Raw genomic sequence first — 18,842 nt, 5'->3', positions numbered from 1 at the left:
TTTGCATGAGGGACCCCCCCCCCCCCAGTTTCTAGGTGAGGAAACTCCTGCCACTTTCTGTTGGCATTTTCTCTGCAACCTCTGTCCCTAGGGTTACATAGCCTGTGTGTGTGTGATGTAGGGACTGGAACCCACGTCTTATTTGCCACACTTCTTCTTGGACATAGATGCTTTAATAAATGTTTGAAGGCAGCTAGGTGGTGCAGTGGATAAAATGCCAGGCCTGAAGTCAGGAAGACTTCTCTTTCCTAAGTTCAAATCTAGCCCCAGACACTTACTGGCTGTGTGATCCTGGGCAAGTCCCTTAACCCTGTTTGCCTCAGTTTCCTCATAAAATGGGCCAGCAAACCACTCCAGTATCTTTGCCAAGAAAAACTCAAATGGGGTCATGAGGAGTTGGACATGACCCAAAAATGACTGAGGAATAAAACAAAGAGAAGTGTTTGTTGATTTGAATTCTAGGGTCATGGATTTTCCCCTTATGTTTGAATCTTCCTTTCCTCCTGAATTAGAGGCTCTAAATAATATGTTTTATAGGCTGAACAGCCCATCATGGCATGTAGCTAACATATAGAAAGTACTCTATGCTTTTACAGGGCACTTTACATATTTTACCTGGCACAGAACTGCCCAACATAGTGTGCCCACATCAAAGAAGGCACTGTGCTCTGTGAGCAAAGCAAAATTTCAGTAGCTCAAAAGAAAATGAGAGGCACAGATTTAGACATCTCCACTCCAAATGTGCAAATGGACAATGTGTGCCCGACCTTTGGTAGCACCTTCCTAGCTCATATTTGTTTGATCAGCCACAGAGGGACACATTGTGTGTTGACCCCAATGTGGCGATGTCATTTTGGTCCTCTTTGAGAACAAAGGGCCCCAACCAACCAACATTGATCATATTTGATCCTCACAACATCCCTGAGAGGTGTGGGATAGATATTGCTATTATCATAGCATTTTACAAGTGAGGAAATTGAGGCACAGGAAGATTAGGTGACTTACCCAGTGTTGCACAGTAAATGACTGAGTCAAGATTCAGACTCAGGTCTATATGTCTTCAGGTCACTGCGCCACCCAGGGCCTGTGTAGCAGATATAGTACTGTACTTGGACTAGGTTCAAATTCTGTCTCTCATAGGTGCTAACTGGATGATCCTGGACTTCACTGACCATTTTCAGCCTCAGTTTCCTTACCTGTAAAAATGAGGGGTTCGGATTAGATGACCTCTAAGGTCTCTTATAGCTTTAAACTAATGATCCTATGACCTATATAATGTGTGTGTTAGGGTGATGGGTGGGTAGAAAGGATATAGGTGAGAGGGAGGCAAGAGGTTAGTGGCTTTCCTTTGATAGTGTTTTAAACTTTAGAAGCTGCTCTTAATATTCATTAATGATAAGAGATTCACTGGGGTTTTATATCCCTTTGAAAGAAAAGGAGGAAGTTGGGGTAGATTGAGCTATGTCCTCCAGCAAAAGGAAAACCATTTTTGTTGGCCATTTTGTGTTTTTTGGTTAGGAGAACGGCAAGTGATTGTTTTTGAATTTTTGTCATTACTAGTATTTTTCACCCCCTTTCATTATTTTAATTCACCCAATTCAAGAATTTTATGTGTCTTTTAAAAGCAATTTGGGAAAATGAAGAAGATGCTGTTTCTTTTGTTTTCTTTAAACATCTCATGTTTTTCAATATCTTTGTTTAATTTTCTGTAGATAGATTTGAAATGACATTTGCACTATTATTGAATAGAATGCCTGATTTTCTTCCTAATTTCTAACCTTTGTAAAAACAGTTTTGGACTGGTAATGCATCCTATTTATCAATTTTATGTTTTCTAAGAATTTATTCATTATTTATTCTAAATTATCTTTCCCAAAATTGATTGTGTGGTATCACTGGTTTAATTTAGGCAGTGATTTGCCAGCTGTTAGCTTTCATATGGCACTTTGCACAAATAGCTCTTAATAAGGTAAGCCATTTGAGTTGGGCATCCTTGAAAATGTAGCTGTGTGACTCAGAAGGCTCCCAACACATTGAAAACCTTTTCTGTAACAAATCCAGATAGACCCGGTGCACTCGGGCTTGCTTTTGGTAATTTGATGTCCTTTTATTTGTTTTTAACAGAAGTCTTCCAGAGCCCCTTATGACCTATGATTTACACGGAGAATTCATCATTCCTGCCAGTAAGTATTTGTAAGCATTTCTTCATTCAACAGGCTTAGTGAGTACTTATTTACTGAGTGTCTACACATCAGAGAGACTGAGACCAAAATGACAGACCGGTCCTTACCCTCAAGAAGCTTATCTTTTATTGGGGGAAAAAGCAGTGGCATAGGTGAAAAATAAGAACAAAGTAATTTTGTTGGTAGAAGAGAGCCTTGCTTGAATCAGGGAGAGAGACCTCATAGAGGAGGTGGTAGTTTATAGGAAGCTTTTTTCCCCATGGATTATGCTATATGAAAATTTAGAAAGAAAGGAGAGCCTAGGTTGAAATTTAACAGTTGCCCTGCTTAGTATATTTAGTGACGAGTGTTCATGGTTTAACAAAAATAGTTGATACTTGGGTAGAAGAAATTCGCCTGTCATAGCGTACTACAAACTGACATGGGAGTCTCATATTATTTTGTGAAGACTAATTTTCTTTTTTAAAAAAGTTCCATGTGTAAAATCATCCAGCAGGAAGAGTAATATAGAAGGGGACAGCTGGATTTGCAGGGTCTTATTACTGTATATTCTATCTCCATCCTGGGAATTCTTGGATTAGTTTTCTTTTATTACTTTGCACCCCTCCTGTGGACATTGGACAGGTGCCTAACAGTCACCCTGGCCACTGGAGGTAGATCAGTGTTAACAGCTTAATAGATTAAGGAAACTGAGGCCGACCATAGACAAGTAACAGGCCAGATGGCTTAGAACTAGCTGTAGAATTCAAGACCTCAGTTCTCCCAAGTGTCCCTTGAGAACATTTCACATCCATTAATGTAGCATTCTCCAAACTCATTTAGCTCTGGAAGCCTTTGAGGGTTGAAATGTATTGACAAAACTTACAAATGATTGTCCAGGGATGAGGGATGATTACCCTTGAGATGAAGGGGGGGGGGTTCTGAGAAATTTTGGAATAAAAAGAGAAGTTAAGTCTGTTCTCATACCAAAAAAAGTTTGTCTGTAATAAGCTTTTCAGATAGACACAGTAATTTCATTTAGTGTGAAAAATACCAACAACACGAACATTTTCCTACCAGGCTACAGTATACAAAACACCAGGGATCCATAGAGCTAAGTCTGCAAGGTTTTATTTTTGTTTCCTAGCGTGATCTTCAGGAGCGAAATAACCTCCTGAGTCCTTTGGCTAAGTTTTACTGTTGCCTGAACCTCACTTCAAAAGAGCTCCTAAAATTCTCCTTGTGAGGTTTGCATCCAGGTTAGCCTAGAGGTTCCTGGTATGTTACAGTAGGAGAGGAATTCACCAGCCTCATTAGAACGTACCACTTAAAATAGATGTTTGAAAGCAGTAGGAATATAGTTCTGTTTGGTCATATGTTTCCACATGGGAATCGAGGGTTTTGAGAGAGAAGTTGTAGGAGGGAGGAGTTGGGGGGAACGTTCTATAGGAAGAAATTCCAACACATGGTTGGTCGTTTTGATTTTCTACCCTGTGGCACTTTTGGCAAACCAGACGAAGAGAAAATTCAACTTGACTTGGAGGAGAGTGGTTCTGTCTTGTTTGCCTTAGAGATTGGAAAGAGCAGAAGGACGCCAGGTCTGGTCTATCAAGCTTTGGGACTTGAAGAAAGAGTGGTCACAGAGCAAAACTTGGAGTTACCAGAAACTCTGTATGTTAGTTGTGAACAAGGCTTGCCCACTTACTTGTTTTGGGTGGCCTCAAAACACTTAACTTGCAGTGTTTTACACAGATAAAGCACCTCAAAATGTCAGACCCTATGAGAGGTAGTAAGGGAGGATGGTAGTACAAATGGTGGCTTACAAAAGTTCCCCTATAGGAGTCGTTGGCATGCTCATAGACACTGAACTAGGAGAGATCTGAAAAAACATTTCGTGTGTGAGAAGGCTTCTTAACTTTTTGTGTGTCATGGCTCCCACCTTGGCATTCTGGGAAATCCAAAGGATCCTTTCTCAGAATGATGTTTTTAATGTATAAAATAAAACACACAAAATGCTAAGGAAACCAATTATATCAAAATACAGTTATCAAATTATTTTTTAGAAAATAAATTTACAGATCTCAGGTTAAAAAATCCATGCTTTAGGAGTGGCCCTTTCTTTGAGACTTAATTTTTTTTTAAAAAAATTGAGATCTTTTGACCTTTCATTGAGTCTTAAAAGGAGCTAATCTTTCTTAGAAGTACAGAGGAGGAAGCAGGGTATTCCTAGTGTTTCATTTTCCAATGAAAACTGGTAGATGGGAAGCCAAGTTCACAGAACAGCAAACAGGCCAGTTTGGCTGAAACGTTGTATGTGAAGGAGAGAGTAATGTGAGAGAAGGTGAGAGCTGGGTGGTCTGGAAAGACTGAGCTGAAGAGGTTATATTTTGTCTTAAAAGTACTGTGAGCTCCCAGAGGCCCTTGAGCTGGGAAGTGACCTGAGCTGACTAGGGTTTTGGGGCCATTATTTTGGTTTCTGTGGGAGATCCTTTCCACCTCATGAGGTTCTGTGAGTGTGAGAAAAGCTTCCCCCACTGACTTCATGGTGACGTTCTAAAGGAGAGTCTGCAGGCTGATTGGAAGAGCAATAAGGCCAGGAAATGAAATCTCATTTCCAGTCTCAAAGAAGCGCTCTGCCTAGTGTAACGAAGATTTGTATTTGTAGCTAAGATTTGTATAGATTTGTGACTAAGAGGAGTTAATGGTTGGAATGATATCTCATAAACCTTTTAATAAGAAAAACCATGCATGTTAACGGTATAGTTTAAGGGGCAAAATTTAGAAAGTAGCTGCTGATTTTAAATGTCGGTGTTGATCTATTTGAGTTATTTTTGGGGGACAGCCATTGTGTCTCTTCCTAAAAGACTGTTGGATTTATATGTATTCAGATAGTGTTTAGGCAATGAATGAAATAATGACTAACATTGGGTAGGCAAAATTAGAGAGAATGTCATCACCTTTTACAGAGTTTTAGGAAATTTGGGGCTTGAGTTAACCAGTCTTTTTCACTTAGTTGTGGAGATCATCCCATTGTGCTGAAACTTCTGTTAGCTTAGCCAAGGGAATAGACACTGTGTGAAGTCTCCACAGCCCCCGGTTAGTCTGTATACCTTCTTGGCTATGTGTAGCTACTTGTAGTCGGTTCTGTTGGTGTTGAGGTCACATCTTGGATCTCTCCCCAAACCTCCTCTTCTCCCGCCCCCCAACACACACACACACACACACACACACACACACACACACACACACACACACATACATACATGCACGTACTGGTCTGGAGTTTTGGGTGAGAATCTGAATTAATTTGTGGAATTCTTGGTCTCAATGTGAGACCTTTTTTTTTCTGACACCATTAAAAAGAAAATAAATTATCCACTCATTTGTCTTAAGAAGTACTGGAACTCAGTGCTAATTGGTGGAGGTGGGGGGGCAGCTTTTTCATCTTCATTTTTTGGGTGGGTAGATCTTGGTGTGAATATTGGTTAAAGGAAACATATGCAGGTTGTCTCAGAAGTCTTAATGCAGTGTTAAGATTTAATAGCTGAAAACCTCACTAAGACTTTTGGGACACCCTGTGTTTGAAAGGTTGGTCATGTGGAATTTCATGGAGTTGGGGGAGAGGAAGGAGAGGGGACCAGAATTAGAACCAGTGGATGAAAGTTACAGGAAGGTAGTCATCAACTGAGTAGAAGAAACTAACAACTTGACTTGTTCAAATGAATTCCCTTCCTTGGAAAGGAGTGAGTTCCCTGCCACTGGAGATGTTAAATGAGAAGCTATGTAACCCAAAACGGTAGGAGTGTCTCAAGTAGGGTTTGGGTTAGATAATCTGCTGAGGTCTCTTCTAATTTTGTAATTGTTGGTTAGCTGTGTTCAAATTTCCCTTGAAGGAAGAAAGAAAAGAAACAAACATTTAATAAGTGCCTACTATATGCTAGGGACTGCCAAGTGCTTTTAAAATATTACCTTATTTGAACCTTATTTAAATGAGGAAAGTGGAGACCATGTATGTCTTTTAGATATTGTTGGGGAATGTTGGTATCCGACTGCAAGTTCTTCTCCCTCCTTCCTCCTTCCTCCTCTCTCCTCTCTCCCCCCTCCTCCCTCTTCCCTGCTTCTTCCTTCTCTCTCTTCCTCTCTCCAGGGCTGCTGCTCTATCCATTGCACCATCTAGCTGTTCCAAGTTTTTCACTCCATTAAAACTAGAGAGAAGCAAAGGCCATCACCGTGAACCACTCCTCTGTGGGTTAAGGTAGATCAATCACATCCCATAGAATCGCAGAATGTGAGACCTGTAAAGGACTCTTAAAGCTAATCTGGTCTGACCCTTTCTCCCCTCATTTTACTTTTGAGGAAATTGTAATCTATACCAAACTGTAACGGAGAGCTTCTCTCCTCCCCTCCCATCCCTCCCACTTTGGCCCCAAAGGAGGTCGGAGACTTGCCCAAAACTGATCCATAAAAAGTTCTTGGATGCACATAATGTAAATATTTAACTTGTATTAATATTTCTCTTTGCATTTAGTTGTCTTTGATAAGGTTATCAATGAACTCATTATATACTTTCATGATGCACAGATAGAAGTGCAGTTAATGCTTTGGATGATTTTATTTTTTACTATTAAAATAATAAAAAAAATTACTGGCACAGTAAATCTAGGAAGCCCCAGGAATGGAGTCTTCTGGATAAGTGTTAGTGTCAATGCCATATGTGTATTGTATGCCTTCAAAAAATTGACAAATAAAATGTGTTTAACACTAAACCTATATACTTTAGTATTTCAGGAGATGCACAGTTTCATTGCATCAGTTTGTCTGTCTAAGGGAAGCAGATTAATACCTCTTCTGTGCCTTATTGATAATCTTCATGAAGTCAGTTTTTTGTGATGAGCCTCTCTCTGAGATCTGTAATGAGCCTAGGGTGGGCCAAGGTGGTCGTCTTAAGCAATTGCCACTTCTCTCCATCCTTTTTTTTTACCCCAGGTTTCTGGGTTCATACTTTAAGTCTTTCCAGGGTGATATGTGCACCTTTGAGTGCCTGTTCTTTGTGCAACACCTGTGAACCGTGATGAGGCATGATGAGGTCAAATCAGTCTGAAAGGAAATTCAGATGCCAGGTAGTCATTTTACAGATGAAGTAACTACATCCCAAGGAGGTTGTGACTTTCTTAAGGTTCTACTAGTGGTAAGCAATTTGAGTGGAGGGGTAAAAGTAGACAAAATATAGTTCAATACCCTTTTTGTTTAAGAAGGAGGATCTTTTAGTGACTTGGGTATCCTTGTGAGATAGTTAAAGTACCAGCCTTAACTCTAAATTGGTTTCCACAATAAGCGGGAAAGACTTAACATAGGAAACATAGGAAAGTATTTTGGAGGAGGGAGGAGGTGACTCTTGTAAAAAGTTAATTTTTAATTATTTTTCCATGAATCATATCCAGAGTGTATATGATGTGTGTGTGGGTATTATCCCATCTTATGTTTCTTAGTGAATAAGTAATTTGAAATATATGTATGTCATGTATATGTGTAAATTAACAATTGATAGGAAATATATATGTAGATGAAATTGATTTTCTATGCCCAAGTTTTAGATTTGTTTGTGATTATAATACATGGAATTTCATATTCCTGTAATATTTTTGTGATTTTTTTTCAGTTCATCTTATGAATTCTCTTTAAAAAAAAAGTCATCGCTGAAGAACAGCAGTACAAGAGTTGCTTAAGCCTAACTCCCCTCAGATTTCTCAACATCTATTTAATATGTGACACTCTTGTGGACAGAGTGTCTGGTTTTCACCCCAGATTGAGAATTTATTTGTTGTTATTTCTCTTTTTAATGACTCAACTGCTCTGCTAATTTTACTGTTGTAGCCATTGGTAGATTTACTATGTTTCTAAGACTCCTTTATTCATTTGGTATGTCTCGACATGTGTCACATGATAGCCTTAGTTGGGTTTTTGGAGTCTAGAATCTTGAGTTCAAAATCCCCTCTCTGCGGTTTTCCTACCCAGTTACCACCCATGTGATCTAGATAAATCATTTGGCCTTTCTCTGCCTTAATTTCCTCACCTGTAAAATGAGGGATTGGACAAGATTAATTTCTATTTAACTAGCATTTTAAAAGTTTTTCTATATACTAGGTGCTTGGGATATAAAGAAAGAAATGAAAACTGCTTCTGCCCTCAGGGAGCTTATATTCTACTCTGAGGAAGTAGCATGTTAAAACACTGATAAAGCCCTCAGGTCCCTTCCAATTCTCAGCCTGTGATCCCCTGAATTGGCTGCGTAATCCATGTATAATAATAGCCCCGACCTCATAGGGTTACTATGAGGCTATAATGAAATGCTTTGGGGAAAGTGCTTTGCAAACCCTCAGGAGCTATAGAAATGTCATGTTATTATTATTAACTATGACCTTTCTGAGACCCTGTGTGATATCCTCAGGGAGTTTTGAAAGGGAGTTTTATGTGCCACGCTGTCAGCGGGTCCTAAGTCTTGGTAGAGGGTGATTAATGCAGAAGGCTTTAGGAGCAAAAGAGGACATTCCTTTGCTGCATTTGTCTTTCATATCTTGGGCCAATGATCCAGGCATGAGATTTCAGCCAGACTGAGCCTACTTCTGAGCAGAAACTAAGCGCATGCAGCAAAAGGAAAAAAAAAAGGCAACAGCTGTCTCTTTAAATATAACTTGGGGGGGAAGGCATTGGTTTTCAACTCCCCCTTACTCTTCCCCCATCATCCTCAACTCATTGCATAGTATAAGGAGGGCAGTGATTTCAACCATGGTAGAGAGAGCAGGATAGGTTTGAACAATGGGGAAGAAACAGCTTCATAGCTTCCCCATTTGGAAATAACCAAATGTGGAAAACAAAGCTGGTGCATGAGATGTTGATTTTAGGGGTATTTTTGGTCTAGTATATTTTGACTGACTATCTTATTTATTTTTCAAGAGTGTGGCAGCCCGGAATCTCGAGTCAATGCTATTCATTTCCTGGTTCACAGACTCCCAGAGAAAAATAAGGAAATGTTGGACATTTTGGTGAAACACTTAACAAAGTAAGCCCGTTCTCCTTTTTTAATTTTGAAATTCCTTTTCTCCGTGTGTTGTAGGAGATGGACCGTGGTCCTGGTGAGCTGTGTTTGTAGCGAGTAGAGCTGTGGCTCATGTACCCAGTACCAGGAACCAAACCTGTAAAAGCAGGCTTGGAAGTTTGACTCACCGTGTGTGTTTTGGAGAAGAGTGCTGAAATCTAATATTTCATGAATTTGTATAATTATTTACTTAAGGACATTGCCAGCAACATAGGGTTTGGTTTGAAGGGAAGAAAGGGAATAGGATCCTTTTTTCCTCCTTGACTGATTCAAACTGACCAGACCTAAAGACTTCTTAGCAGTTCAGGTTAGTTTCACACCTGCATAAGTATAGGCTGAAGGAAATGGCACTGAATTTTTCCAGTGCACTCAGGAGTAGTATTTCCAGGTGACCCCAGTTTTTTTTTTGTCTTATTCTATTATCATCATTACTACTCCAGCTACTACCACCACTCTCTTTAGCAGCTTAATAATCAGAAGAAATAACCTAAATATGGGGTAGATCAACAAGTAAAAACCCTTAAATCCAAGCCCTTTATAATGGTGACAGTATGAAATTTAACATTAGAACAGTAATATCAGAAAGTAGCCCAGTGTCTACAAAGACCAGTAGATTTACAGTCAGAGATGTGGGCTCATCTCCCAGCTTTGCACCTTACCCACCTGCATGACCTTGAGCAAGTCACTTAATGTACTTCTCTGGGCCTTTAGTTCTTCCATCTTTAAAGTAAGGGGTTGGACCAGATCATTTCTTAGGTCCCTTCCAGTTATAAATCTGTGGCCAGAAGAAAAATAATACGTCACTTGTTCTCTGTCCCCTTCTGAATCCTTTTGTGGTCTTAGCAATTTTCTTCCTTTTTTTTTTTTAAATGGCTATAGTCACTGTGTATATTCTTATCCTGCTGATCTTGTCCTGTGTTGTTTTGTCTAGGTCTTTCCATAGGTCTTTGCGTTCTTTGCGTTTGTCCTTTTTCATTACACAGGAGTAGCTTGTACCATTCTTATCCCATAATGTTTTCACTCCAGTTTTATTTATCATCTTGAAACAATATATAATTTGATGGAGATGTTAATGTGAGTGACTTAGAAACATAAACTTTTAGAAGGGACCTTAGAAATGATCTGCAGTGGATAGAGCACTGGCCCTGAATTCAGGAGGACCTGAGTTCGAATCCAGCCTCAGACACATAACACACACTAGCTGTGTGAACCTGGGCAAGTCACTTAACCCCATTGCCTAGCCAAAAAAAAAAAAAAGATGATCTGCTCTAACAATTCTTAATCTTTTTTGTGGGTCACCTTTGAGAGTTTAGTGAAGCTTCTGGACCCCTTCTGGAAACTGTTAAAAAAAATGTATGAATGAAATACATATGATTACAAAGGAAACCAATTATACTGAAATTATAGTTATCAAAAAATATGTGTATAGATACATGTATGTATCCATGTTTAGATATATATGTATCTGTATTTAGATATAGACGTATATGTATCTATATGTTTGTGTTTGTGAGTGTGTGTGTGTGTGTGTGTGTATTTTTTTTACAAACACACCAAGTTCATGGAACCCTGCTTAAGAACCTCCAATCTAGCCCAACCCCCTCATTTTACCAGGAAATTGAAGCCCAAAGAATTGAAGTAATTTTGCCCCAATTTATACAGCCACTTAGTTCAGACTTTTAGATAATACCCTCTAAAACTTGTATTTGACTCCCATCAGATTATTGATATGGTTTTAGATGGGACCTTAGAGACCTTCTGGTTCTGTTCTTACATTTTATAGAGGTGGAACCGAAGTCCCAGTGAGGTTCAGGGGTATACACCTGAGGTCATACAAGTTGCAAGGGTTCAGAGCTGGGATTTGAACCCTTGACCTTTTCCTCCAGATCAAGCCCTTTTTCTAAAGTTTCATGAATGTTGATGTTAAACATGAAAACACATTCTGCGTTCCGAGATGATGGCAGCTTTAAAAAATTCTTTTTTGCTCTTTTCTTTCCTCTTCTTTTATCACAATAAGTGTTTCAAACCATGCCAAGCAAAATCTCATGACAGTTGCAAATCTGGGAGTGGTGTTTGGACCAACACTGATGAGGCCACAGGAAGAAACAGTTGCTGCCATCATGGACCTGAAGTTTCAGAACATTGTAGTGGAAATCCTTATAGAAAACCATGAAAAGGTAACAGACTTATATATATATATTTCTGGACCTGAGAAATGCTGTTAAATATACTGTAGGAGTTCTTTGGTTAAAAGACTATGCTGAATCATTTTACGATGTAAATAGACACTTTTCATTAGGCATTTGGATTTATCCTCCACCTGGAATCACCAGCACTACATATGCAAAAGACTTGGCATGTGAAGGCATGCTTGTCAATCATTATCCACTGGTGACATAAGCAGGGCTGGGCTGGAGCCTGTCCCAGTCAGCCATTTGTTAAATTTTCAGAGAGCATTAACATCTCAGAAATGGGCAAATGCTGCAGATCAAGGCCTGATTTATTGTTTTGTTGATTTCTAGATTTAAGAAAGGTGATGGAGAAAATGTTAATAATGCAGGTTAAACCTAAAAGTGTGTCGTGCCTATGGAGCTTTGGTTGTGAAGTATGTACCAGCACACACTCATGCATCATGTAATGTTTATTGGTTTGTGACTAGGGGCAAGTCATATAATCTTCCTCTGCCTCAATTTCCTCATCTATAAAATGGGAATATTGATGCCTGCTCTATCTAGCTCATAGACAGTTGTGAAGAACATGTTTTACAAACCTGAAAGTTCTATAGAAATGAGCACTGTTATTATTATCAGCATTTTTAATGTTATGCTGAGACACCCAAGGGAGATTATAAAAGCTGATTTTATGTTGACCTCAAAAATTGAATGTATCTGTTATTATTTTGATATGGTCCTGCCTGAAGTCAGGGAATAGTCTAGGTGACCCCCAAGATCCCTTGTGATCCTAAGATGTTATGATTCCATAATTACACCATTATGGAATGTGCAGTGTTGGCATGGTTGATAGCCTTATTACAACTAGACCAGATGTTAGCCAACTCAGCTTTTCTGTAAGATTTTTTTTTTTTTATATACCCATGCAAGTTTGCTTTCTGACTCAGGAATTTCAGTGGCTAGTGTCCTTGTTTAAGTTGGATGACTGTCAGTATGAAATGGGGAGCAGAGACCATGTCAGAGTGTGGCTGTGATGGTCACTGTAGAATTTCCCACACCCCCTCCCTGAAAGGTGACTCTGTGTTCTCTCTCCCCCTGTCTTTCCTCGCTTTTTCAAAATAAATTTTGCATCTGTTCATATAGCCCATGAAGAAGAAAGCACATGGGTAAAGAAAAACAATTTATTCTTAAGCAAGACAATGTGCTTTTTTGGTTTTAGAAATTTTTTTTACATATGTTGAATGAGCTTTTCTGTAGACCTGCCTTTAACTACTTCTTCTTATACAATTTATACATAAATACCCAACAAATTTGTGATATTGAATGTAGGGAACTTCCTGCAGTGATGCAGGGCTCAACCTGTCCATGATTTAGCCAATAAATTGTGAGAAGTTGCATGAAGAACAAGGCAATTCAGTGATGGGTTTAGCGTCACCCACTAATAGGTGCCCAAGGTAGGATTTAAACACAGGTCTTCCTGCTTCTAAGCACCTTCGCTCTATCTACCATGGCTCACCGCCCTTACTTAATCTTTCTTTTCAGAATAATGTTTTAGAAGAAAAGGAAAATATAGAGAAATGTAAATAATAAAGTTAAGACAGCCTGTATTGAATTCTAAAATTAGAACACTAATTGGTCTTATATTCACGGCATCATGGAGCCCTTGCTAATAATTTCTGGATTCTCCTCATAAGAAACTGGTTTTAAATAAGTAATGACACAGTCCTGATAGGTTCTGTTGTGTGCTGTCATCTTAGTCACTGCCCGAGTGCCAACCATTTGTGCCATTTTCCAGATCAGCACTTCCTTATGTGAATTCTGAATTCTCCTAGGAAAAAATGGAGATGAAAATCTGTACTGTGAAATTTTAGTGGCTAAAGAAGGGCTTTGGTTATTTTCTTTAGCCCAGTTGTAAAAATAGCTTGGGTGATCAGCCTAGGAGATTTTACTCCACAACCAGTCATGAATCTCTGCCTCCCTTTATGGTGCTGTCAAACTGTCATTAAACCTCATTAGTGCGCACAAAGCTGTTCAGACAGCTCTGGTGGACGAAAACTGCTATTCATTTGTAGAAAGAGAAATAATTAGGCTACAGGCTTTGAGATGCTGGTACAGTAGCTCAGCCATCATTCGATTAAATCCCAATTAAGGAACTTTAATGCAATATATTTGTGAAAAATATTGGGTCTTGGGCTTGCCCTTGGATAAAAAGATTACAACTTAATGCAACACCCTCCTTTCCTTCCTTCCTTCCTTCCTTCCTTCCTTCCTTCCTTCCTTCCTTCCTTCCTTCCTTCCTTCCTTCCTTCCTTCCTTCCTTCCTTCCTTCCCTCTCTCCCTTTTTCCCTCCCCTTTTCCCTCCCTTCTTCCCTCCCTTCTTCCTTTCCTTTTCCCCTCATTCCTTTCTTTCTCTTTTACTAATTTGAAGCTTGGCAGAGAAATTTGTGTTTTTTCAACTAGGAAGTAGATTCCACCTTTACCTGGTTCACAGATCTTACAAGTGTTTCCAAATGGCAGTGAGGAGCTAATTAAGTAATCATGGTAAATATGCCAGTAGGCTAGCTCATATAGTCAAGAAGCTAAGCAGATAAATTTCCATTTCTGTTAACTGTTGTAGCTGGTTACTGTTAGAAAATTGGTGTTAAAGAACTATGGGTGGTGGGGGAAGTGAAGTGGAGTGTTGTAAATTTAAAAACTCAATAGAATGTTAACCTTATCTAAACTGATAGAGAGGTGCTGTGGATGGTAGTAGGTTGGGAAGTACTCCATGTGCTGATGTCTTCGAGAGGTGCTATATGGAAGAGAGGGGTTTGGCGCAGTCAGTTTTGCCCCAGAGGGTAAAACAGTGAGTAGAAGTTGAAAAGAGGCTTATTGATGTTTGAGGTAAACAAGAACTTGCTAACAGTTATTGACATCCTAGTGGTGACTTTCCCTTCCATTAGAGGTCTTTGAGCAGAAGTGGGTGACTATTTGACCAATTGTGTTGTAGAAGGTATTCTTTCAGGGCTATGGGTTGCATTAGCTGGTCTCAAGAATTCATTTAACTAATAAATTTCTCTGATTCTGAGTTATGGTCAACTCTATAGATTTTCCTTAATATTCTTTGTTAGAAGGAAAAGTATAAGAGTAGGAACTTTTTTTTTTAAGGGAGGTGGTAAAAATATAGGGAAATGACTGCGGCATAAAAATCGAAAAGGTGTAAATAATATTTTAAGTAAAATTAATCAGAACCAATATATGTTTGAGGTTGAGAATGGAGAGAAGGTAATGTACTCACCTAGATGGCCATAGTCATCCTTTTCTAGCCTCAGTTGTCTTAGCATTTTTTTTTCCTTAGGAGAAAAGGAAATAGTATTTCACATGCCTTAATTCTTTTCCTTCTTTGTTTTTTCATCTGTTGTTTCTTTCTTCCCTTATCCTACCTCCTGTTCTTGTTGTTCTTTTCTTTTTTTCTTTTGGTTTTGTTTTACAATGTCTTGATTTCTCATAAAGTCACTAGCTTCCATTTGCTCCATTCTAATTTTTAAGGAAGTATTTTCTTCAGTGAGCTTTTGGACTTTCCTTTTCTATTTGGCCAATTCTGCTTTTGAAGGCATTCTTCTCCTCTTTGGCTTTTTGAACCTCTTTTGCCATTTGGGTTAGGCTATTTTTTAAGGTGTTATTTTCTTCAGTATTTTTTGGGTCTCCTTTAGCAAGCTGTTGACTTGTTTTTCATGATTTTCTTGCTTCACTCTTATTTCTCTTCTCAGTTTTTCCTCGACTTCTCCTACTTGCTCCTCAAAATCCTTTTTTGAGCTCTTCCATGGCCTGGGACTGATTCGTATTTTTCTTGGAGGCTTTGGATATAGGAGCTTTGACTTTGTTGTCTTTTTCTGGTTGTGTGTTTTGATCTGCTTTGTGTCCAAAGAAAGATTCTATGGTCTGACTTTTTTTTTGCACAGTTTGCTCATGATCCCAGACAATTACTTGAGTAATAAACTCTTTGTTAAGGTAGGGGTCTTCTTCCAGTGTGGAGGGTGTTACCATCCCAAGCTTCCAGAGTTTTATATAGCTGTTTTCAGAGATATTGAAAACCTGTAAATTTTCAGTTCTTCTAAGGTGGTATGATCAAGGGCGAGGTGTTTTGCCCCTTTCCTGGCTTATGCTCCGGTCTGTGAGTGACCACAAGCACTCTTTTCTGCCTTGGAACTGTGAGGAGGATTTTCTCTGCATCACCACTACAAGCTCCACCACGCCAGCACTCTTCCTTGCTCCAGGACCGCCACCCAGAACTGTGCCCCAGATCCAAGCACAGGCAAAGCAAGAGAATCCTGCCTCAGCACCAGCAAAGAGATCCCTGCAATCCCCCTCTGATCAACCACCCGATTCCCCCTCTGTCTGTGTGCCTAACTCCAGAAGCAGCCACTGCCCCGGGGCTGCAGCCGGGACTGGGGCTGGGACCGAGCTTCTCTCTCACGGTGGTCACAGACTTTTCCTACTGACCTTCTAAGTTGTCTGGCATTTGTGGGTTGGGAAGCCTGGAAACTGCCACAGCTGCCTGTGATTCAGTCCCCTGATACCTGCTCCAGGTTTGCTGAGGCCTGATCTTTTCCTGTGCAGCCCACTCTGAACTGTGTTCCTTGCCCAGCCCAGCGCAATACACCTTTCCAGTCAACCATCCAGGTTGTCTCGGGCTAGAAATTTGTTTCACTCGGACTTTTGTGGGTTCTGCTGCTATAGAATTTGTTTAGAGCCATTTTTTAATAGGTATTTGGAGGGGTTTGGGGGAGAGCTCAAGTAAATCACTGCTTTTACTCCATCATTTTGGCTCTGCACCCCCCCCCTTCTCAATAACAATTGTTGTTCTTTTCTCAACAACATCTTAACTCTTGGATTGGTTTTGAGAGAAGATAGTTAACTTGGACAATGGTAAGTTTTGGGCAGTGTATAAAAATTTTTTTTTCATGATCTTGGTGATGTGAGACATGGGTTTCCTTGTACTGTGATTTATAATCAACATTACAGGTTCCTTAGACTTTGAGAGAGAGAGAGAGAGAGAGAGAGAGAGAGAGAGAGAGAGAGAGAGAGAGAGAGAGAGAGAGAGGACAAAGGAGTTTTCTGTATAAACTGTTCAAAGAAAATTAAAAAGTGGTATTTGTAACAGAGAGGAAAAAATATATCAAGGAGAAATGGCGAAAATAAAATGGAGAGGGGACTCTTCCTCAACCCTTTGAAAAAAAGAAAAGAGAAACCTGAGAGGAGGGAAAGAGGCCAGAGCCCATGCAGGGGCAAATATGAGAAGAGAGAGAGGAGAGAGAATGAACGAACATGGACAGAAAGAAGGAAGAAATCTTTCTTTCCTTTTTTTTTTTTTTGGTTCCTTCCAACAATTATGGAAAATGTGAACTCTAGCTAGGAAAATCACTGAAGAAAGAGATGGTAATTGAAAAAAATATATAATTAAAACTAGCAACTCTAGATGAATTTTGAGCTTGATAAAGATCTCAAACTATTTTGCAAATGTTTAAGGTTTGGTAAAATCCAAAGCACAATTTATCCTAACTCCTTTCCCATTTTTATTAAATCCACATGTACTTTGGAAGAAACTTAATCCATATGTTTTGGTTTCATTTATACATAACACATTAAGATCTTGTTTTACAAGAACTATCAGAGGGCCAAAAACATTTTCGAGGTCTTTCGTTCCTTTGCAAACCAGGAAATTGTGTGTGTCCCTGGAGAAAACAATACCTTGAACCCCTAGGGATTCTGATTTGGCCAGAAACTCAAAATACATGAAGTTTACATGAGTTCTTTTCTTGGCAAAGTACATCTTGAACACCCTGACTGTGCAGCATAATCAAGTGTCTGATGAACTGAGAATATATTTATCCAGAATTCAATGACGAGAATGCTGGACTTAGAGCCAGGAAGACCTGAATTCAGATCTTGTCACCAACATTTACTAGCTATGTGACCGTGGGCACATGATTTAAGCTCTTTAAGGATATATCTGTAAAATAAGAATGCTAATACCTATGAGACCTACTGTACAAGGTTTTTGTGAAGATCTAATGAGATAGTTACATACCTTAAAATGCTATGTAAATACCAGTTGTTGTTATTTTTATCACTGCATAAGATAAATGACAAAAGTAAGCTGTTATTAGCAACTTAATTTTTTCCATTTGAGTTATATTGATGAGGGGCAGTTAGGTGGCACAGTGTTTTTAGCACCAGGCCTGGAGTCAGGAAGACCCGAGTTCAAATCCAGACTCGGACACCTACAGAGTCGGACACCTACTAGCTGTGTAACCCTGGGCAAGTCACTTAATCTTATTTTTCTCAGTTTACTCATCAATAAAATGAGCTGGAGAAGAAAATGGCACTGTAGTATCTTTGCCAAAAAAAGTCTGGGGTCACAATGAGTTGGACATATTGAAATGACTGAACAACAACAAAAATATTGCTTGATTCTTTTTTTATGTTTTATACCATGGTTATTTCCTAGTATACTCTGCCTCTGCCCCATTCACTAGTAACAAAAATAGATTCAAACAAATCAATAAAATGACTGTGTTGCGCAGTGGGTTCGATCTGTCACTCCCATAATGCCCTGCTTTTTTTACTGAAAGGAGGGGAGTAGGTTTCGTTGTCTGTTCTGTGGATCAAGGTTACTTTCAGTTGTCACCATTGAGTTGTTTTTGTTTACCTTATTATAGTCGTTGTCTATATTCTCTTGGTTCTGCGTACTTTTCAGTGACCTTTTTAAAAAGTATCTACTGGAGACTATCATGTCAGATTTAGATTTGGAAGGGATCTTAGAGATCATCTATTCCAACCCCCCATTTTATAGATGGGGAAACTGGGCACCAGAGAAGGTCCCAAGCCCAGAGTCAAATAGAAGTAGTAAGATAGAAATGTGATCTAAACTCGGGTCTTCTGATTTCAAAACCAGCACTCTTTCATTGAGTTGGTGAGTTAGCCCCTTCTCCTTCTTTTTAAATCTTCAGTGAGAATTGAAGTTCATGTCACTGTTCATTAGTGATGATCCCGAGGCTGCCTCCAGAATAATGAAAGAGATGGTATTGTGGTCATTATAGTTTATGGGATGCACAGTATCACTACGGTCTTGTTGGTGAAGTGTTAGACTTGGTGTCAAGAGGACTGGGTTCAGATTCTGATACTTACTAGCAGTGAGTTCAAGGGAAGATTAGTTTCCTTTTCCTGCCATCTGTCTCCTCCAGTGTTACCTAGTGGAAAGAACATGGACTTGTGAGTCAGAGGATGGAGGTTCAAATCCTTACTCTTGGTGTGACCTGAGGCAGGTCATTTAGCTGCCTTGGATCTAAGCTTTCTTATCTATAAAATGAAGTGGGTAGCCTTTGAGGGCTTTTTAAACTTTTTCCACTTGTGACCTCTTCAGCACTTCTT

General features: G+C 39.4%; 1 protein-coding gene across 2 annotated transcripts in view; it reads left to right on the top strand.

Annotated features, from left to right (window-relative positions):
* Window positions 1-18,842, top strand: part of ARHGAP10 (Rho GTPase activating protein 10) — a 374,232-nt gene that overhangs the window by 243,798 nt on the left and 111,592 nt on the right. For both annotated transcript variants that reach the window (XM_020994057.2, XM_078148947.1), the window contains exons 16-18: window positions 2,125-2,183; window positions 9,117-9,222; window positions 11,276-11,435. In XM_020994057.2, the coding sequence (XP_020849716.1) occupies window positions 2,125-2,183; window positions 9,117-9,222; window positions 11,276-11,435 (325 nt within the window). The remainder of the gene's footprint in view (window positions 1-2,124; window positions 2,184-9,116; window positions 9,223-11,275; window positions 11,436-18,842) is intronic.

The sequence above is a fragment of the Phascolarctos cinereus genome, unplaced genomic scaffold (assembly GCF_003287225.1).
Source record: "Phascolarctos cinereus isolate Bilbo 61053 unplaced genomic scaffold, phaCin_HiC Scaffold_9;HRSCAF=440, whole genome shotgun sequence".
Taxonomy (NCBI): domain Eukaryota; kingdom Metazoa; phylum Chordata; class Mammalia; order Diprotodontia; family Phascolarctidae; genus Phascolarctos; species Phascolarctos cinereus.
This window is presented reverse-complemented; position numbering and strand designations above follow the sequence as displayed.